This window comes from Pagrus major, chromosome 16, assembly GCF_040436345.1.
Source record: "Pagrus major chromosome 16, Pma_NU_1.0".
NCBI lineage: Eukaryota > Metazoa > Chordata > Actinopteri > Spariformes > Sparidae > Pagrus > Pagrus major.
The window spans coordinates 6699262-6721466 of NC_133230.1; the positions used below are offsets into that span (position 1 = coordinate 6699262).

At 42.4% G+C, this 22205-nt stretch overlaps 1 protein-coding gene across 1 annotated transcript; it reads left to right on the top strand.

Annotated features, from left to right (window-relative positions):
* The first annotated feature begins 315 nt into the window (after positions 1 to 315).
* Positions 316 to 22159, top strand: zfyve26 (zinc finger, FYVE domain containing 26). Its single transcript, XM_073484244.1, is given in 44 exon segments — positions 316 to 353; positions 1879 to 2167; positions 2310 to 2385; positions 2662 to 2748; positions 2899 to 3048; positions 3183 to 3522; positions 4575 to 4699; positions 4897 to 5061; positions 5157 to 5245; positions 5340 to 5491; positions 5593 to 5808; positions 6475 to 7086; positions 7273 to 7422; positions 7598 to 7749; positions 7922 to 8171; positions 8315 to 8578; positions 8727 to 8846; positions 8986 to 9156; positions 9329 to 9562; positions 9667 to 9772; positions 10041 to 10894; positions 11144 to 11343; positions 11455 to 11559; positions 11722 to 11844; positions 12227 to 12403; positions 13234 to 13483; positions 13841 to 13936; positions 14195 to 14382; positions 14686 to 14822; positions 15127 to 15155; positions 15309 to 15445; positions 15540 to 15760; positions 15860 to 16007; positions 16545 to 16754; positions 17662 to 17877; positions 18390 to 18587; positions 18806 to 18886; positions 18996 to 19123; positions 19218 to 19357; positions 19360 to 19391; positions 19547 to 19606; positions 19793 to 19975; positions 20076 to 20126; positions 20341 to 22159. Coding segments are annotated over 43 exon segments (7827 nt in total). The 5' UTR covers positions 316 to 353; positions 1879 to 1976; the 3' UTR covers positions 20554 to 22159.
* The last annotated feature ends 46 nt before the right edge of the window (positions 22160 to 22205 follow it).

Here is a 22205-nt window from a genome sequence, read left to right on the forward strand (position 1 = left end):
ATTTTTTTAATACTCCTGCCTACAGTTATATAAACACGCCTGTTGGTCTCATAACAAATTTGAATTTTTAAAAATACTCAGATGTTTCACAGTAGTTTACTCCTTAAATCCTCTTTGAACGGCTGTATGTCCGACAGCACCTGAAGGCGGCAGCGAACAAAAGGAACCCGGCTCGACTTCCGGAACGCCCCCTCCGTGCCAACCTTCGACCAATCAGCGGCGGAGCCTCAGCTGATTGTGTCACATGACCTTCGTTAACATGCAACTAGCCTACTAGCATAACAGCTCAGAAGACAGCAGTAGCTAGGAGTGAATATAAACCCCAATTTTGGGGGAAACAGCGCAAAGAATGAGTAAGTAACTTCACTGGACGCTCGCTAACTTCTAAGCGCTTTAGCACATGTGTTTGTTAGCTGTTACGGAAGTTAGCTAACTTAATGTTTCAGCTACAGCCAGTCAGCAATATTTTTTAAGCTAATGCTAACGCTAATAGTGACATTTGGGTGGCTGTCAAATCTGAGAGGAGACGAACAGGGAAGATGGGGTCTTTTTAAAAAGCATAGTTAAAGACGTGTCTCGTCTCTTCGTCTGAACACAACAGCAGCGGATCCGTGTTGTCTTTCTCAACATGCCTGGTGTGTTTGCACAGACAATTAAAGGTGCAGGTGATGTGATTAAACTGTGTTATACAGTCTCACATCTGTGGTACAGATGTTGCCTCTCAGTGACACGGCGTGTAATCAGCGAAAACATGCACAGATAATCAGTTGTTAACACGTCAGCTACGCTAAATTCATCATGTCTGGTAATCGTGTGACAAATTTACAAAGCAGACTTAAGATAAGTGGTGATAAAATTGACAGAGGGCTTGAAATTGCAGAAAAATTATGCTGTAAACCATATAATGCAAACACATCTATTGCAGTCAACATTATGATACTATATTGTTAGTTTAAACTACCATACATGACTTAACTGTGTAGGATAATGAGGAAATACATATAAAACAAATACAAATGCAGTTATTATACTGCAAAATGTATATGTAAGCTGCTTATAAAGACTCAACTAACCTATTGCTTATCAACTTAAATTAGGGCTGTGCGATACCATGAAAACAATTATATTAAGATATGTTTTGACAGATATTGCCATTGTAGTATGATTTATGATTGGATCACTTTTGCATTACAATTTTAGTTATCACAAAAAAAATTTATTGAAAACGTGATGTTGTGACATTTGTTGGGGTGTGTACCAAACAAACATGTTTTCTTACATCTGGAGAAGAAAGATTTGTTGGCCAGCGCAATTTGGCCAAGTGTTTACAGCAAGTTAAACAATGAATTATGACCTAGAAAGTATCCAGAATCTATTTAAAGTTAAAGAAGATCGATATGATTTGAGTGTGTGTGCATGTTTACAAAACAAAGGTTTAGGACTGAATTAAAAAAAAATAAATCAATGCATTTCTGTGAAAGGTGCACGATGTAGCTTTGGGGAAGAAGTTGTAATCAGAAGAGAAAAATCTTCATTGATTGATTTTGATGACAACACAATTTCATACTGTTTTCCTTTGTTTGTATTTGCAGGTATCTTCTAAGTAGCCTCCTCTCTAGCTGTTAACATTATTGGTCAGGACCTTATTCTACTCTGAGACGGCTTATTTAATTAGTTATGGAGATAAAGAAATATTTTGAATTTGTATTACTACCTTATCAATATTTTAAGTATTACCTTTCTGAGTTAGAATTTATTTTCCAAAACTTCACCTGCACCTTTAAATAGAAAATGTCTGACACACATTTCAAAAGTTTACCTCCATTTTTTTCTTTTGTCAAATTGTAAACTCAGACAGTTATTTCATTCTGTTTTCAGGTGAAGAAAGCTCAAGCATCCCCCTCGGCTATATGGCAGTAAAAGTGCCTCTCCAGTTGTGACCACTGAGCAGAGAAGTGTCACAGTTGGAAGTGAAGATGCATCCCTTCGGCTGTGAGTCTGAGACCTCCCTTCAGGAACTGTTTGAGTACTTTAAGAGGTGCCTGCAGCATGGAGAGTGGGAGCTGGCCAGCGCCTGTGTGCCACAGCTGGTTGACTCAACGGGAGGACTTTCAGAAAAGCTGCAAGACATAATCAAAGCTATCGTCTGCCATCCTTACAGTTTAAAGTGAGTCACGCAGCAGCATGTTCACAAGACATCAGGGTTCTACTTGCGTTTAAAATGTGAATTGTTAGAGAATCAAATGTAATGAAGTATTATGAAAATTACTGTGATTGTACGATGGATTTATTGTGTGTTCATTTTGTAGATGGGAGTCTGTGGGCAGTCCACACAAACTGGCTTGGTTTTGGCTCCAGGTTTTGGAGAAATGGAGAAAAGAGCAGGTAATGCTCTTACTTCTTTCTCTGTTGTGCTTATTTGACTTACGACAAAGCCACAGGTTTAGTCGAGTCGTCCTCAACCTGCATGTTAGCATTTGAGACCACGTTTGTTTGTGTTTAGTAAAAAACACAAATCTTTGTTGGAACCAGAACTCAAAACTGCACTATGTCCGTTAACAAAGCAGACAATATTGTGTTGTGAAATGGGATGAAAAGGAATCTGAAACATCGCCAACAGAGTGACACAATATCTCTACTCTTGTTTACTCTTCACTTCAGGTTCCTCCTCACATCAGACGAGAGCTGGAGTTCCTGCTGCTCTTGGAGCAGCTGGGGTCAGAGGGCATACCAGAGACTGGTCTTAAGGTTATTATTATTCTGACTTTGTCTGTAATCGATAGCGAAGTAGTAAAAACGCGATAAGAGAGTTTTTTTGCTGCTTTGATTGAGACAGATTGTTCCACTGTTGTAAATGTTGAGACAAAATACAGGCCTGAGATAATGATCTTTCAGCAGGAGTTGCATCAGGCCTTCTTGGACACACAGTCTGAACAAAAGGCTCCAGATGGTTCAAGAACAACAGAAGCTGCTGTCGAGTCTTGCCTGCGAACCTTGTTGGAGAAAAAGAAGCCCAGACATGCCCAGTCTTTATCGCATTTCTTACAGGTAGAGCCAAAAATACTATAACAATAGAATAGCACAAAATGAGAACACAAATATGAACTATACAAACATGTAAGAATTTAAATTTAAGGAATTTGCCTCTTTTAGTATGTGTACATTTTGCCCATCTCCAACAGGACCAGTCATGCACAGAGGACCAAACTCTGCAGCACACGTTCATCCAACACCTGATGAAGAAACTGGGAAAACCAGAGAGAAGTCTGGAGAAGGTGGAGGAGTGGGTGGAGGAGATATACACCGTGCTGTCTGTGATGCCGTGGAGCTCTCGTAAAGGCGATGGGCAGTTCGAGGCGCTGTGCGAAGCGCTGTGGGCAGCCAGAGACGGGCCCCTGAGGGAGGAGAGGATCCTCAGCTCGTTGCTTCGCCCTCGGTGCGACGCTCTCGTCTCTACGTACTGTTCCACCGCTTTGAGGCTTCAGAGGGATCATCTACTGAGGAATGCGCCTGAAACACAAGGTAGTCTGAGTGTGTTCAGATCTTAAAGTCATCAATAAATGTGATTATTTTTGGTTTTTCAGGCTTTGCCCCATACTAAAAAAAACAGATTAATTCATGAATTTGTTTTATGGCCCTTTGAGCAATCTTCATGTTAATCATTACGCTTTGTAAATCAGTTTCTGAAATTACTTCCTATAAATCAGTTCCTCCTGTGGGCTGTTTTAGTTTCCAGTTTTGTTTTATTGTTCTGATGCTGATCATTTATTTATAGCCAGAGATTTGGCTTCCCTTGCATTCAGTTGGCACCACCCCTTTTCCTCTTTCAATCACACTTTAATCACACTTCTGCTTCTGTGGCTGCAAAACGGTTACATGTGACAAGCAGCTGCTCTTGTCTTCTGCAGTTGTGTAAGTGTATTATTCTAATGACAAGCATAAAACAAACAGCATTAGATTTCACATTAAAGAAACAAGCAACAGACTTAAAAACAAGCAGCAAATTACATCAAGTGAAGGAATTTACCAGTGCTCAGTAACAGGAAATGTACATTAAGTGGTCAAATAGTCCTTTATCCTATTTCTATTATCTTCAGTGCTTATTAAGTAATCAAGTTTAATGTCTCTGCTCACACCGAGATGAATGTGCTAGTTGAGTTGTGTGAGGAACGAGTTCGAGGAACGTACATAATTTATCCACGTGATCGAAGGCTGCTGATAGTTTTAGGAGTCAGTAGAGACCAGAAATAAGGAGGCAGTTTGTGTAATATGGTCCTGAAAAGAAAAACGTAATCAGCAAAAATGGGAACATTTTAAAACTTTTGCATTCCCTCTCAATATTTTATTTCATTCATTTGTTTTTCTGCTGCCATCTTGTCCAGGACTCCCGCGCAGAAGACAAATTGTATCTCAATTTGACCTTTCTTGGTATATAAATGGTTATACAAATGAATTCACTCACATAACTTATAGATGACATTTACCTTACTCACAAATTTTTTGCAATCGATTAAAGTTCTAACATTGTTATACTCGTTGTACTCATCGGCTCGTTTTCACTATTTTCCTCCCAGTGGACCTTCCTGAAGCAGAGAAGCTGGCCCTCAGTTTATGTTTCCACAACGATCGTCCATCCATTTGGAAGACCATTTATTTCGAGTGCCTTAGTCGTGGAAAGCACTTCCTCGAGCAGGTCTTGGTGAGTGTTCCAGTAAGAAAAATGGAAACATGTTAATTTGATTTAAATGTTTTTCAACCAGATTTAAATGTGTGTAGACAATCTAATTCAGTAGCTTTGTAATGCTGCATTTTTGTGTAATTTGTACTAAGTAAAGCTGGTTTGCAACCTCATGTGAGGAAATTCAATAATGTAATAAGATTGATTTCTTCCTGTAGGTCACTGCTCTGGACCTGATTAAGCACGAGGAGTTCTCTCAGCTCAGAGACTTACTGAAGTTGGAGTTTCAGCCGCTGTCCCGTCTGCTGTTGCTCCTGGGATGGACTCAGTGTCGCAGTCTGAGCTCGGCTCAAACGCTGCTCAGCATCCTTCACCGAGAGCAAGTCAGAACTGAAAACTCATCTACATGAATGTCCTTCTCCATAGCCATTAAACACTATTAAGTGTTTTGTTGATATAATCTTTATCTTCTTTTCAGGCACCGGCCAATGACTCTGTTCTGCAGGAGTTTGCCAGTCTTTTGTCCTCTCAGCTTAGAATACTTGAATGGTGTAAAAACAACAATCCGTAAGTATTGTTTATTTTCCTTTTTTGGAGTTTGACTGGCGTTTAATCTTTATTTATTTTTGAGCCTTACTACTTTTGTATCTTGTTTCTTCAGAGAGATTTCTATGGAGGCATTGCTGGCACAGCTTCACACTCTGGACAATCACTCTGCTCTCTATATTCTGCACTCCCTGACTCCTTTGGCTCAGTTTGAAGAGCGCAAGATACTAGATCTGCTGCAGCAACTGCCAAATTCCCCAGGAGCAGGTCAGCATCTTCTTCATCCTCTCTGTTGTTTGTCAATTAGAGTCTGAAATTCATTTTGGGGTAAATTGCAAAAAGAATAATGCAATTTTTTTCCCCTGCAGAAGTCACAGAGGCTGTTGGTTCTCTCAGTCCCGGTGTGCAGAGGAACATAGTTTTGTTCCAGGGTTTCTGTGCCATGAAGTATGCCATCTACGCTCTCTGTGTAAATGCACATAAATACTCAAATTGCACCGAGTGTGAGTCCATGCAGCAGCCGCAACACCACCAGCCCACTGAAACAGAAACTGACCAGAACCGAAACTCAACTTCCTCACAAGGTATGAAGGCTGTCTTTCTTTACTGCAGCAAAGCTTTATTTTGATGGCACACAGGTTGATTTGTGCCTTAAACTGTCCTTTTCTTGTCTTCTTCTCTGGTGTGTTAGTCAGGAAAAAAGTTACTGTACAGCACTTGCACACAGAGAACAAATAAAAAGATTCAAACTCTCTCTATATATAATAAACTACAGGGCTATACAGACAGTTAAAAACACTGAGTAGTGTCCAACATGAACTGAAATGTTTGCACATTATTTCGCTGTCTGCATAGCCCTGTAATATTTGTAATAGAAACATTAAAAATCCAGACTGTAGCCTGAATCTTTTCTGTTCTCTGTGTGCAAGTCCTCCCTCGCTGCACTAAAGCTTTAATTTGGTGACAGATGACAGATGAAGCTTCCTGTCTGCTAATTTTAGCTGATTATAATCACACTTTCAAAAAGAAGTGTGCATTGATGTCAGGGGTGAAATTGATTAAATATACACACATGTCAGTGTGTGGTTAGTTTTGTAGTGTTTTACAGTGACTTAAAGGCATTTCTACATTAAACTTTATTGTTTAATTTGTTTTGTTTTTTAAATATACACTTGATGCCGACAACATGAAAAGAACCACAGCGTCCCAACATTTGTGATGTAGTACTAACTAATATTCTGACTTTCCAGGTTGCCATTTGTTGTTCGAGCACTACCTGTCGGAGTGTCAGCTCTATCTGGAGGCCGTGCCTGCCATGTTCCGCCTGGAGCTCCTGGAGAACATCTTCTCCCTTCTTTTCCTGTCCACTGCTGACTTTTCCCAGCAGATCCCAAAAGACACAAACTCAAATCTGAACGCAGGCAATGCTGCTCAGTCAGAATGTTTATCTGACACAAAAAACACAAATGTAGGCTTGGGAACCAAAGCAAAGACAGATGAGACTGAACACAGCAGGACAGAGAACCAGAAGCAGCGTTCAAGTTCACCAACAGAAGCCCACCGTAGTCACCTGGACCTGGGGCACCTCATCCAGGGCTGCAAGGGGTTTCTGGTTGATGTGACAGCCATGGAGGGTTTTCTGAAGCTGCTGAAAGAAGGGTTGGAGGGCATGTGTGTGGTGGGCCAGCAGGATGGACAAGAGGCAGGAAGAGCGCTGCCTAGAGAGGCTGAAGCGGTGGAGAGCCTCGGCTGCTCGGTGACGGCTGACACATTCGGGACTCGCCTGCAGAGGTTATCCAAACGCACTGCAGAGGTTCAGTGGAGGCTGCAGATTATCAGCAGCAATCAGGGCAGCGGAAACGGTGAGATGGGCGAAGGCTAAGGATGTTTTTTTTAGCTTTTACTTTAGTTTATTGATTGACCTCTGCATGCAACATCGCAAATGAAAATCAAGAACAACTAAAACATTTGACGAGTGACTCAGATTGGAGTTCAGATTTGAATTTTGGCGTCCATTCTTTGAGTGTTGATGGTAAATTCACTTGCAGGTTCAGAGAGCCCTCTCAAGATGTCAGCGGTCACCTCTCCCGTCACTTCTCTGGGACGCAGCAAGAGCTCGAGCCTGAGGAGAAGGAAGAGACCTGGGAGACAAACCTCCGTGGAGAAACACAATGGAGAAGTGAGCACGAGCGCATCAGGTAAGACATAAATTACAGCCTGTCGTTTACATATGTACGTGCATTGTTTCTGTATGTTTGTGTTTTCTTTTATCTTCCTTGAGAAAAGATTAACACTAAAAGGGTTTTTTGACTTATATGTTTAAGATTTATATTGTTTTTGTGGATTTATGACAGTTTCTTTGTCCTTTGTCAGATGGTGGAGGAGGGACAGCGGGAGGTTGTGTGGAACTGGAGGTTTGTCCGTGCGGAGGTTCTCACAGCTGGCTGGTCCCCGCCATGTTGTCCCCTCCTGAGTCTCTGCTCATGTCCTGCATCCGCCGAGGGAACTTCATGGAGGCACATCAGGTCTGTGTGGCAAAAATATTTTTTACCAGCCTAAAATTGAATGTTAATGTTGTTGTAAATATGTGTCTTTACATCTGATCCAGCAGCAATTACAAAATATATAAATAATTTGATAATGTCTTAGACGTAAATTGATGCGCTTAGTCTTGTGTTTTCCTCGGCTTCTCTGCAGGTGTCTCTGGTGTTTGATCTGGAGGCGTCTGCCTGTTGTGGTGAGCTGGTGTTCATGGAGCACTACAAAGAAGTCCTGGTAGAGTTGGGACGGGTGGAGCAGAAGATGGAGAGCCAGTCGATGTCTTCATCCTCATCCTCTTCAGAGGGTTTGGGGACAGCAGCTGCGACAGGAACAGGAACTGGGAGGACTCGGCTGGGCAGCAGTGGGCGATCGACCCTGCAGGCCATCGGAAGTGCAGCTGCTGCAGGTTGGATTTCTTTTTTTCCTACTTAGGCTTGTTGCTCTTAATTTGCGGAATAAAAATTCATGTTAAACCACCTGTTTAAGTGGTGAAACACCCTGTATCATGTATTACTCAGGATCTGACTTCTGTGTGTGTTTTCCCGGCAGGTGTGGCTTTCTACTCCATCTCAGACATAGCAGATCGGCTCCTCAGCACCCCTGCTCACCCAATGCCCACACTGGAGGAAGGCTACTGGCTGAGCCGCTGCTCTTCAGACCCCTCTGGCCTCCTTTACACACTCTTGGAGGAGCTCAGCCCAGCAGCCATGGCTGCCTTTGACCTGGCCTGCTGCCACTGTCAGCTCTGGAAGACGTCCCGACAGCTGCTGGACACGGCCGAGCGAAGGCTCAACAGCAGCCTGGAGGCTCAAGGTATGCAGTCTGAATTTTAGGGCTATAGAACAAATTTATTCTACCATGGAGATTGGAACAAGACCAACTACAATTGAATGTGTTTATTAGCAGCTTTACACAGGTAATAACTTCAGTTTTCATGTTAAAACCCTTTCTGCCTCCCCAGGAGTAAGAGTTGACCTTAAAGTACCCCATTCTGAGGGCATCTGTGGATTTCCCATGGTGTTACAACAGATCAACAAGATCCTGAATCATTCTGCCACAAATAAGGGCTCTATCAAAACAGGTGAGTAAAAGTGCTCAAACATTTTCATGATGGCAATATCACAGAGTGACCAATAGATGCAAAATAAGGGACTGAGCATAAAAAAACGAGCTGGATGGACGGAGTAGTTTCTGTCTCACTGATCCACTCTTGTTCATAGAAGCTGTCGGGGACGACCCAGTGTATTCCAGCCCATTTGGTTGCTGCATCCAGGAAGTGCTGCTGTCTTGCCACCCATCACTGAGAGAAGAGTGGATCGCTGCTTGGCTCAGTCGGGCTCAACGTTTGGAGACAACCCTGCACATCCTGAGCACTGCTCCAGACGGCACAGGTCGGCACAGTGATCATGGCTTTTCAGATGGTTTCATGGCAAATATTTCTTCAACCTGATTAAAATTACAATGACCAGATGACATTTTCTTACAGGACTGAAGTGTCCTACCACCTTGAGTGTTTTTAGCATTCTGTGAGAAAGTCTGTCTAAGTTTCCTCTCATTTAACAGAGGGCAGTGTGGGCAGTGCTCTTCTGGCAGAATTGGTTGAACAGGCCAATCTGAAGCAGTCGGAGCTGGATGCTCATCCTGTGCGGTCCAGCATGAAGCAGCTGCTTCGTTCTCTGGATGAGCTTTGCCCCTTCGAGCCAGACGGAGATCTTGCCAGACCAGATTATGTGCGCAGTTTCCTTGACTACGTCAACACACTGGCATCTGTGTTAGTGCGCAGCCTTGGTTCAGAAGGTAAAATCATTTGTCAGATGATATGCTTTTTGTGTCCCTTTGAAAAAGTGTCGCCGAAAGCCTGTTTTTGTTTTCATTTTCCTCTCTCTTGCTGTTTCTTTTAGACCAGAACAATGAAGTGAAGCTCGGGAATCCACTGCTGGTTTTGCTTCAAGCCCCATTTCAGCTTCTCTCCCACCTGCTGTTTGACAGACAGGTGTCCCCTGACAGGTAGGTACACTGGTTAAGCCCCATCAGTGTCAACAAGTAAGCCTGTAGGTTGCATGCTATGTTATCACTCACCCTGTTAACAAGGTTACCTGAACTGCAGATCTGTGCTTCACTATAGAAATAGTCTTGCAGTGTAGGTAAATAAAAGTTTACTTAAATGAGACTGAAATCAAAATATGTATCGGGCATGTCAGGTTATAGATATTAAATCTTCTATTATTTTTAGTGTGAAAGAGTAAATGTATAAAAACATTTGTTTTGTCTGCAGAGTGCTCTCCTTGCTGCAGCAGGAAGGTCTTCGACTGAGCGTCCAGCAGGTGATTGTCCAGCGATGCTGTGACACTCTGCCTGTGTGGATCTCCTGTCCGGCTGATGAAAAAGACTCCAGTCAGGCCAAGAAAGATGATGATGATGATGGAGTATTCGGTGTTGCCAGCTTGTCTGTCCTGCTCCAACAGCATGCGCAGGAGCACCTGTCAACTCTGGGACTCACAGAGCCTCAGTCTGATGTGAGCTCTGAGTCTGAGGCCTCAGCCTCAGAAGACACATCAGCTACAACCACCACCCTCTCCACCTCACCCACCTCGTCATCATCTCATTCATCCTCTACATCAACCTCTTTCCTCCTCACACCATCGGCCTTGTCTTTCCTAAAGTCTCGCTCACCTTTACTGGCCACAATGGCATGTTTAAGCGCCTGCAAAGGAGAAACCGCCCGGACACAACCCTCTGGATGGTCTGGCTATTTCCGTAGCGGCCGTAAAGAAGTCGTCCTAGATGGAGAGCAAATTTCTCGTGAAGCAGACACCCTCCTGAAGGAGTTTCCAATTCTCCGGGCTTACTTGCACACCATGGCTGAACCAGTGCTGGGCACTCTGCTAAATGATAGCGAGGAAGGTTCTGCTGGACTGGGGGCTGTTGTCTGTGGGAAACCCTTAGTCAGCCTCCTGCTGTCTGGGCCTCAAGAAGAGGTTGCACAGGCTGTGGCTGCTGAGGCCTTCCAGAAGGCCCTTTCCTCCAGAGACCTGGGCCGAGCCCTCAGTCTGCTGGAGCTGTATGGGCAGGGCTGCAGCCAGGAGGGGGCGCTAAGAGACCGTCTGCTTGCCTGTGCTGCACTGGAAGGTAAATGCATTTTGACAAAAGACAACTCGTGGAGGCTCATGGGATGGCTTTCATGTGCTTCTATTATGAGATCTGATCTAATTAGATCCTGAGGTGATTATGTGTTGAAACTTTCTTAAACATACTACAAAGAACTTTTGGTCATAAAACAGTCTCAATTAAATACTGATCTCCCTCTACATGACCTACATACAGTAAGCAAACAAGACAACCAAAGTGTTTGCTGTTTATCTCATTTTTTATGTCCAGATGGAGTTGAAGGCATAGGTGAGCTGTTCCGCGTACAGGATGCTAACCTGCGAGCCCGTGTTGCCCTCCAGGCTCTGGAGCGCTGGCCTCTGTCAGCGTGCCTGGAGCTGCTCGAGTTCTGCCTCAATGACCCGAGCACAGAGACGTCGCTGAGAACAGACTTGGAGCTCAAGAAGAAAGAGCTGGATATCTATCACTGGGTAATTCTTAGAGTTTCTCATACCTGTTGGTTGGCATAATTTTAAACTATATTCTTCATTGACATTATTTGACTTTCCATGATGACAAGTGTGTTTCTTTTCTTCTCAAAGATGTTGAATTTGCGTCCCCCGCTGCCCTGGGCTACTTGGCAGGAGCTGAGGACTGAGTCTAAAACAAACTCTGAGTCCATGTTATCAATGATGCTGGAGGCAAAGGTGGGTACAACACCACCTGCAACAGTTTACTGAGCAAACAGTTGCACATTGTAAATCAGATGTAAAAAAAACAGCAAATATTGCCACAACTTAACACACATAAATCTCAAATGTTTGTTTATCTACATGACATAATATTAGAAATCTCTTCATTCTCTGCAGGAGTTTGCTCTTTGTACACAGTGGGTTGAGCTCTATCCCGTGTCGGACCAGCTGAGACTGCAGCTGAAGACTGAGCATTTGCTTCACCTGCTGGAGAAGGGACAGACAGACGAGGCTTTCCAGGTCCAAACCACTAAACTTCTGGTTGACTTTAGACTGAAATCAGTTTAATAAAACTAGTAATTTCCCAGGGATGACTCAGTTGATTCCTGAGCTGACATTAATACTACTGGTTTACCTCTGTACCAGAAAGTACCGGATTTCTGTGCATTTATGTTCCAGAAAACTCAAATGAGAATTATAAACTAATACTTATTCTAATTAACGTAACAGGCAGATGCACACAATACACAATGTTTTTGCCTTGGAAAGAAACAAAAACAAACGTTTACCCTTTTCAACTGTGATTTTCTTAATTCTTACTTGGACAGTTTCTCTCTCTTTTAGTTAATTTCCTTAGTCACTTACTTACTTATTTATTTTGCTTTCTTTTTTTTGTCTTTAGTTACTCGAGGGCCTCTCAGATTTCGTGGTTGGCCTGGACGTTTGTGAGCGCTCTCTGGACCGTCGCCCCGGGTTGGCTGCCTGTCACTTCCTGGCTGACTACCTCACTTTGCATTTCCAGAGGCAGGTGTCTCCGGCACGTCGACGACACATCCACGCCCTCCATCTGGGCTCTAAGGTTTGTGAATGTCAAGTGGTGCACTGGTAACATATCTGCAGCAGCAGTCTTCTTAGTGTAACATAAGACAACCATATGAAACAGCTATATGAAGGTTGGACTGAAGTTTTTACATATTGTACTTTTTACTCCACTACATTTATTTTACACTTATAGTTAGTGGTTATTTTTCCACATTTGACATGCTTATATGAAATGATGCAATATTACAATTCTATTCTACCCAGTAATATATAAAGTAGGCTACACATTGACAAACTCCAACATTAACAACATTGCTTGAGACGGGTTGTGGGTACTGTGTGTGTACCGCTTTTACTTTTACTTAGTAAAGGATCTGAGTCCACCACTGATAATATTTTAGAGATAATTATCTGATTCATTTGTTGAGGGGATTTTTTTTTTAATCTTCAAGTAGTACTGTATCAACAGAAGTTCACTCACAGTTCACTCCCTTCCAGGAATTGTAATTTTCTTTCTTCCTTTCATGGTTACTTAAGTTATGTCTTGCAGTCACACGCTCAGTTTTGCGTCATTCTAGAAACCCTGTATTGTCGAAAAAGGCTTTGCAGTTTCATCATACTTAAAATGTTTATCTTTGCACATGAAATTGTTTAGTTTAAACAAATGTATTAATATAGTGGTGTAGATTTTTTTTGCTCATTCAAACTTTACTTTAACTTGGAAATACATTGAGATAGAGACATGATCTAGAATATAACCAAGTAAGTGATCTGGTCAAAGATGTTGGTTTAACACTATTAAAGCAAAATTCTTCAACAGTTGCTCCATATATTTAGGTTGTTCAGTGGATTTGTTTTCTCCTCCAGGTGTTGCTGACTCTGCCTCCTGCTGCCAGGCAGGACTATTTCCCCCTGCTGTCAGAGCCCCTGCTGATGCTCGAGCAACTGTTAATGAACCTGAAGGTGGACTGGGCAGATGTGGCGGTGCGAACCCTGCGGAGCCTCCTAATTGGTCAGGAGGCTGGCTTCGGTCCGGAGGACATCGATAAGCTTCTGGCAGACTACGCCTGCAAGGCACTTGACTTCTCCTGCGCTCCCAGGGAGAAGTCTCGATCTGGTCAGTGCTCACTGATACATTTTACAAGTTTGTTTCAGCTTCTCATGTAGAAAAAGTTTTGGAGCTCATATTTATGTTCCTCAAAGAAAACTATACAAAAAGTATTGTTATGGTATGAGTACTGATATTGAAGTTTTTAAAAACCTAGCCCTTAAACTGGAACATTTACTCTACTGACACATAACTGACACAAATTCATACCAACTTAAAAACACTTACTTTTCTTCATTAGATTTGTTGGGATCAAAGTGAAGCAAACAAAATGTTCTTGTGTACCAAGATATACTGTATTGTAACAAAATCGATGTCACATTTTAGCACAGCCAGTGACCGTAGATAACAACATGTTTTTTCCAGACTCTGTAATCAGCCTCCAGGATGGGCTGATGCAGTGTCCGGCTCAAGACAGCTGCTCCCAATCATCCAGAATTGAATCTCCAACATCCTCCACAGGTGAGCATGTTTCACAGTAAGGATATGCTATGTACATTCCTTCATTGATTGATATTTATATAGCACCTAGACCTGCTTTATAATTAAAAAAAGAAATGGAAATCCCCTTTTCTACGATATTAATTTAAAGAAATGTGAATGAAGATCTTTCTTGAGTGTTGTCTCTGTTGTAAATTTAGTGTTAAGTGTGCTACGATAGATGAAGTTCCTGGTTTGAAACATCTTTGATTTGTTTTTCTTTATTGTGTTTGACTACAGGCAGCACCCCTACACACACACCTGCCTCAAACAGCACAGACCGGGAGAAGGATCGAACTTCAGCGGGTAGAAAACGCCGCTCGTCTGCCAAATTCCAGCCTCCGGACCAACCCCCAGCCCGCAAAGACTGGGTCCCTGACACCCAGCAGCACGTGTGCATGGTCTGCCAGCGTGAGAGGTTCACTATGGTGAGTGGGCAAAATAATGTGAGACTCACTGGTGTCGTCATGAATTAATAAAAAAGTACTTGCTGACATATAAAATATATTCTATGCGTAAAAATACCATATCAAATTCCCCAATTGGGACAAATAAAGAAGGTCCTTCCTTAAATCACCTTGAATTCAATAGTCAGGAAGATGAGGAAGGAAACTAATGTGAGAGTAACATGGCAGTTCAACTGGTTTTCAGAATAAAAATAAAATACAATATTTATGTTCTCTCAGTTAACAATAGTTGTTTGTCTTTTGTGCTTTTTTCTCTGCTTTTAGTTCAACAGACGACATCATTGTCGGAGATGCGGCCGTCTGGTTTGTAACGCGTGTTCAGAGCACAAGATGCCTGTAGAGGGCTGCCCAGGAGAGGAAGTCAGAGTCTGTGACCAGTGTTACGCCTACTTTCACCCAGAGTAAGACCTCACATGTCAAAGGAAATCTTTTTTTAACAACACAGGCACTGCACTCACAATATTCATTGGACACATTGGACCTTGTGTGACTTTTTAAGTTCTGTTTTAAGTGTGAAAAACAATTGGACTGAATATAATTTGTGGTTTTAAAATGTTCAGTCTTTACGAGAGAAAGTTGTGATAAAGTCTTTTGTAAATTTTGCAAGCAGGCTGTGATGGGAACCCTTTGAGAAAGTATGTAGATACATCCAAAATCATGTCACTGTGCTTTGAAATTAATTTTGCTGCTTTTTTACATGTGCAGTTCTGACGATGAGCTGGAACCAGCTGAAGGTAAACTGTTAACTATTTCCTCTTTGATATATCATAGTGACATAGATGCATTCTGAAAAAGCAAACTTGCCACCTGGAACGTCCAAAATGCAGCCATTCTTAGATCGGTACTGTATAGAGGCTGTAATGATGAGCTCTCACTCTCTCTCTCAGTGGCTGGAAGCCCAGTGATCACAGAAGAAGCTCTAGATGGGATGTTGCATCTGCCTGAAGTGGTCCAACAACAGATCCACCTCAGCACAAACCCCACAGAGAACCAGCTGCTGAGGAGCGAGTTCTACTACGAACAGGTCTGACTTTCATGATCACACAGGATCAATCACTACCAGGTCATTACATTGCAGGTCGTAAGACTAATCATGGTCTTTTGCTAAAAACCCCAAGGCTCCCAGTGCGTATCTCTGCGTGGCGGTCTTGTCTCTGCACAGTGACCAGACGGCCTGTGGCCACCAGCTCATCAGCCACTGCCGCTCTCTGTCACGTAAGCTGACCAATCCAGAGGTGGACGCCTGCCTCCTCACTGATATCATGCGACAGCTGCTGTTCAGTGCTAAGCTGATGTTTGTTAAGGTTGGCCGCAGTCAGGATCTTGCATTATGTGACAGGTAAGATGTAACCCTCGGTCGGTGAGATGTTAAACAGTTTGTAACATTTCTTACACTTGGTTTTTCACAATTTTCTTGTCTCTTTTTTTGTTTCCGCAGTTACATCAGCAAAGTAGACGTGCTAAAAATCCTCGTGTCGGCCAATTACAAATATGTCCCCTCTCTGGATGACATTTTGGAGACTTCAGCTGTCACACGTCTCCGTAACCAGCTGTTGGAAGCAGAGTACTACCAGCTAGCAGTGGAGGTGAGGCATTTGGTGGTTTATTATTAATTTGTATTTCATTGCTTTGCATTTAAGTATTAACTGTCAGGGAGTGCAAAAAAACATTAATCTCAAACAAAGAGAATAGTTTGCTCTGCAAGATTTAGCTACTAGCTGCTCGTCACCTGCAGATGTTGTCATGTTTCAGATGTACATCCAGTGTTATGCAATATGAACACCCTGAAGGCAAATACTACTTTTTTTAGTTTTTAGTTTCTCTGATAACAAATATTTTGTGCTGCCATTCAGAAAAGTCAAAATGGATTATATTAATGCTAGTTTTGTGTAGAATATTGACCAATAAGTTTGTGATAGGACCGTAATGTATCCAATTTTCAGAGTGGAAAGCATTCAGACCACCATGGTGCAGAAAGCCAGTTGTTTAAACACTTACCTGTAATATTTGGATAGTGGAAGTAGCATTTATTAATTATAGTTGAACCCTGACTCCCAGGAAATTAAATTCCATGTTTTTTTGGCTTTTTTTTGTTTTTTGTTTTTGTGTCACTGGTAATTTAGGTGTCCACCAAGAGTGGCCTGGACCCTGGCGGCGTATGGCAGGCGTGGGGGATGGCATCTCTGAAGGCAGGGAACCTTTCAGTGGCGAGGGAGAAGTTTACCCGCTGCCTGAAGGCTCCAGTGGACCGCAACCAGCTCAACCTGGGACCCTTACTGCTGCAGGAGGTCATCCAGCACCTGGAGACCAACGTACATCCCACTCTGGCCACGGTAGGAAGACACCTCATAGTTGCAGCTTACTCTTACTTGCTGAAGTGGTAGGCATGCTACTGCCTAAGACCTCGATTATAGCCCTTATTGAAGCGGATAATATGTGCTGGGCTTTGCAAGTTAGACATTTCCCAACTTGCATCAGCCTCACCATCATTCCTAAATGCTATTACATAACGAAATTAGCATTTTAATACAAGCCCTAATGTCTTTCGTGCAGCTAACAACCAAACTGCTCTGACTGGAATTTTGTGTAGAGTGCACTTGAAAACTTGCCAAACACAACAACTTAAATGTCATGTCCTGAAATGATTGGTGAATCTGCCTAATATAAAAGTCTTGGTAAGAAAAATAGATGTGTAGCGACTCTGTAAGTGTGTTTAACACACAGCAGAAGAAAATTCACATTGCTTCTAAAAAAATTTAAAAAAAGCTATAAAATAGTCATTTTACCGACCATTTATAAATCTTTCTGCAGTAAAAAGTATTTTGGGAAAACACATTAAATGTCAGGTTTGTACACACTGTCACAGTCAGACTGTACAGAATGTGCAGGACTGCTTCACCCCCCTATTCTGGTACATGACACCTTGGGAATGTCTCACGTATTGTTTGATGCCACGGGGTCTTTGCTCCGTCACTTCGAGAGGAATGTGTTGCACTTGTACCAGCGTGTGGTTTCTATTGGACAGGATTACGTGGGAGTTGCCAGTGAGGAATCATTGTTATGTCTATGTTGTTCTGTATTCTTTAGCAACTTGACCTTATCATACTGTGCTTGGGATAAAAGCACCACTGCAATAAGATTTACGTTACATTAGGTAAATTGTAATGTCTTACATTATGTGCACATACACATTCTTTGTGTGATGTTTGTGTTGTCCGTGTGTTCCTGTGCCTGTGTCAGTCTTCTGGGGAGGACATCTTAGCGTCCTTGCGGGAGCTGGAGGACGCCCTGAGCGAGGTCGGTCCGGTTGATCGACCAGAGGGTCAGACTCCAAACAGCAGCTTCCACCAGGAGTGTCTCTACTACCTGAACACATATGGCACTCACCTGGCTCTGATCAGTTTCTACATGCGACACGACTGCATGACAGAGGCCCTGACATACCTGCTTAACAAGGTGAGATATAGTTTTTTTTGTTTGTTTTTAAATCACCATGAAGACATTCAGTTTCATGTTGGGAGGTGTTAGTTACATTTCCAGTATGTTTTAATCATTTAGTTTCATTTAATTTGACATTAAATGGCATCGGATGTCTGTCTGAAAATAGAAATTTCACGCTTCTTTTGTGGTGTAGTTTGTCAGGATCATCTGACCCAACTTCAGATATGATTTGTCACCCCTCTGTTGCCAAGATCAGTCAGGCTACAAAACGCTGTCCAATAAACAAAGTCTGTGTGACTTTGGTTTAGACTTCCCTTTTAGGTTCCCTTTTAATGTGACAACAAAGCACACTTAAGATCTAGCAGTACAAGCTGTAGGTTGATCGGTCCCTTAAAAAGGCTGAACGAGTAGCAGTGTATCGAGTGTATCACAAGTACAGAAATTGAGCCACTGCTGCACATGCCAATACATGTTTTGTATGACGCATGTTTTTCTACTTGACTACGTGACCATTCTACGTGACTCAGGACTGCCCAGATGAGGTGTTTCTCGAGGGCGTGTTGCAGCCAAGTCTCGAGCGGGGGCGTCTTGGCTCGCTGCAGGGGATCCTGGAAAAACTTGACCCTGGCCTGGAATCATGCAGCCGCTACCTCATCGCCTCCTGCCAGTTCCTGCAGCGGCGAGGATACTTCAACACTCTGTACCAACTCCAGCAGTTCATGATGGTCAGAGTCTTTTTAAGAGCATTTTAGATTTTGATAATCATTTTTTCAAAATGAGAGGTGAGCTTGGTTGAAATACTGGAAATCGATGGAACATGGTCTGTGCCTTAGCCAAGGATTAGAGAAAATTTTGAAAATAAACTATTTATGATTTTTTTTTAACATGATCAAATAATAATAATTTATCTAAGTAATATGTAAACTTCTGTTTTCCTGGACAGGATCATGTGCGCGCGGCCATGACCTGTATCCGATTCTTCACACATGGAGCCAGTTCGTACCTAAAGCTGGGAGAACAGCAGGTATATCTCTTTTTTTCCACAGTTGTGCAGTTGGCAAAACTTAATAAAAATAAAACAAACATTTCCTTGCTCATTTGAGAAAGTTGACCATGTCCTTGACCTTGTACAGCGCTGGTTGGTCAGAGCCAAAGAGCACCTGAGGACGTACCTGCAGGAGCAGCAAGGTCGGGGTGGTGGGAGGAGAAAGTCTCAGGTCAACTCATTCAGGAAGATGATGTCATCCAGTGACGTGTCCAGGTTAATATATCCTTATATTATTGAAACAGGATGGAAATAAATTTACACTTTGGCCTTTCTGTTTTACCTCTTTCTGTTTTTTTATTTTCATTAGGCACATGAACACAATTGAGCTTCAGCTGGAGGTGACCCGTTTCCTCCACCGCTGTGAGACTGCAGCCACCTCCAAGGCTCCACAGACCAGCACGCCTTCCTTCAAGTCCTCTGGATCCAGCTCACCACCTACACTGTTTGGAGGAAGCCCATGAAAGTTGAGGTCGCCTGCAAGGTGAGGTTCTAGTTGTGATCATCCTAGTACTCTATGATCCACTAAAGATAGATAAAGTTTATTAAAAATGGCCCTCTACCTTACTGCTGACTTTACTCATGTGTTAAACATAACATCTGGATAACATCTTGCTCTTGCTCCCATGTTTTTTGCAGGTGATGCTCGGAGGAAAAAACATAGAAGAAGGTTTTGGCATTGCATATAGAGTCATACAGGTATGTTGTGATATTACATGTGTCACCTTATATCTAAACAATCTGACACACTGAAGATGCATAGTCAAGTGAATTTGATTTGCTTTGCCTCAGTGGCCTAACAACTTGTTTACTGTTCACTGGTTTTGGTTTCAAACGTTAACTGTTGTTAATGTTTTCTCTTTCTCCCATTCCTTCCTGCCTCAGGACTTCCAGCTGGAGGCCCAGGCGGTCTACGTGCGGGCGGGCCAACGGCTGGTCCGACAGAGGCAGTATGGAGCCGTACGGCAGCTGCTTAAATGTGTCGGTGAATCGGGCACTGCCACCAAAAATGACTGCGATGCTCTCATCCTGAGCTGTGTCTCCATCGCAGATAAGGCACCAGCTGATGTGAGTGACAGAAACCTTTTGAGTGTACTAATTTAACAAATCTTGATCATGTCTTGGCGTCATTGAGCTGTTCGTTCTTGTTGTCCTTTATCTGATTTAGGCCAAAGAGCTGGAAAGTCTAATTTTGGAGACAAAGAGCACAGAAAGCAAGGTACTGTAAACTGACTGCTTACTATCTTATTCTTCTCTACTTGTCTACTTCTTTTCATACCTGAGGCCTTTTTTTCTTATAAATACAGAAATCAAAATGACCCTGTTAGGTTTTCTTCTTGTCCAAGACGAGTCATCCTCTTCATGTCTGAAATCAATGTTTACACCCTCAGAAAGTTATATAAAAGAAAACTTATCGACCCCTCTGTCTGCAGATCAAAGCCTACCTGCTGTGCAGTAAACTGCGACCGGCGTACCTGCAGGCGGTGAAGCTGGAGCCAAGCCGGGCCGGCCCATTGGTCCAGGACGTCCTTCAGGCCGCTGAGGGAGCACAGGACTCTGTGATGAAGAACATCTGTCACCAGTGGCTGGCCGAACACCAAAACAAGTCATCTCAGCAGTGCCAGGGTCGACCCAATGCCAGGTAAAGGCGCAGTCAGCCTAACAAGGGATTTCACATACAGCACTTAAAAACAGTCGAGCTGTAAATGAAGCGCAAATAAGAGGATCCAGGGTTTCTGGAGACTGTGTGTGGAGATGAAAGATTAGATTAGCAGTTGTTGCACAGGTTACATGTTGTGTGCTCCTCAGCTGCAGATTATTTACAGATAAGTTATATAACTTTCTAGTTCAGTAGAGACTAGAAACCCTGATGATCCCTTCCTCTTTGTGTTTGTGCAGCCTTCCCGTCTTTACACTAATGAATCACCACCGTGCTTTATATCCATTACCCGAAACAAGTAGCTGTTATCTCCCATCTGTAGCTGAGAGGGATCAATGTCACTGGAGTGACAAACTATTACATAAGAATATTGGCAACAGATACGGCCATTCTTACACAATATGTGCGTATCTGTTACTCAGTATTTGACAAAGATTAATATCCTACCTCAGCCAAAAGGGAAAACATCTTTAACTGACTGAAAGGCCTCTGCAGATGTGTTGCTTCAAAGTCATCTTTTCTTGTAAATGAAATTCATGAAAATGAATCTTGTATTTGTAATCCTGATGAAACCGTTTAACCTGTTTTACCTGATATTCTACAGCACATTTTACCGCCAGCTTTCAGGGTACGTTCCCTTTTAGTAAGGGAAATGAATATCAAACAGAAACTGAAGTATTTAAGGGCATTGAAGATGTTGAGAATCGTACAAGAAATATAAAAGTTTTAGGTTGGATACAGAAAGGGACCCACTGACAAATCCTGTTACAGATGAACTTCAATTTATTATCAAGAAAAATAACTCTCTAGTCATTGATTTGGTCACTGGGTGGCCGCTTTTTGTTTCATCTTGTGTCTCCTGGTAATAATCACCCACACTGTTGCTAATTTTAAATTATGCTTTTCACTTCGTTCTCATGGAATACTTGACCCATATCCGTTTGAAAAATATAGATCTGTAATAATTATTCCACACAGATAACCACTCAAATGTTGTTTTTAAAAAAAAGGGACTTATGCCATAGTTTTCTTTTGATGTGTAGTTTTGTTTTTGCCTATTTTTGACACAATAACACCTTGGCCAAAACAAGATAACAACACAATTGTATCGCCACCATAAAACATGTTTTCCGTTCACTCACATGACAAATCACCTATGTTGCTGAAGCTGCCTTTTCAAGGATATTAGAACGTGTATTTCAGAGCGACTCTGATTACATGCTAAAATCTTTATTTAGAGATACTGTGTTTATCCTTTGTCGTGCTTCCGTCTGCTGCACTATTCTGATTACCGGGACTGACGAAAAAGTGTTGATCTGCCGATGAGATGAGAAGAAGACTTTCGAGATGCACACACACGACATTCTTGCACTCTAATCCTCCTTAACTTCGACTGTTGTCTCATCACTGCCGCACTTTATACTTAAGTAAGTTTAACAAAAAATACACTTCTTTTGGTGAAAATTGTAAAATATGTAATACGGTTGCTGCATTGATGACGCAGGGACTAATGCTTTTGAACTGTGATTTCTCCATCCTGTGTATAATATAATGAAAATGACATAATAAAAGAAGATGTAATATACAAAAAATGGAGAATATTGACATTATTTCTGCCCAGTTTCTTGAAATGAAGTG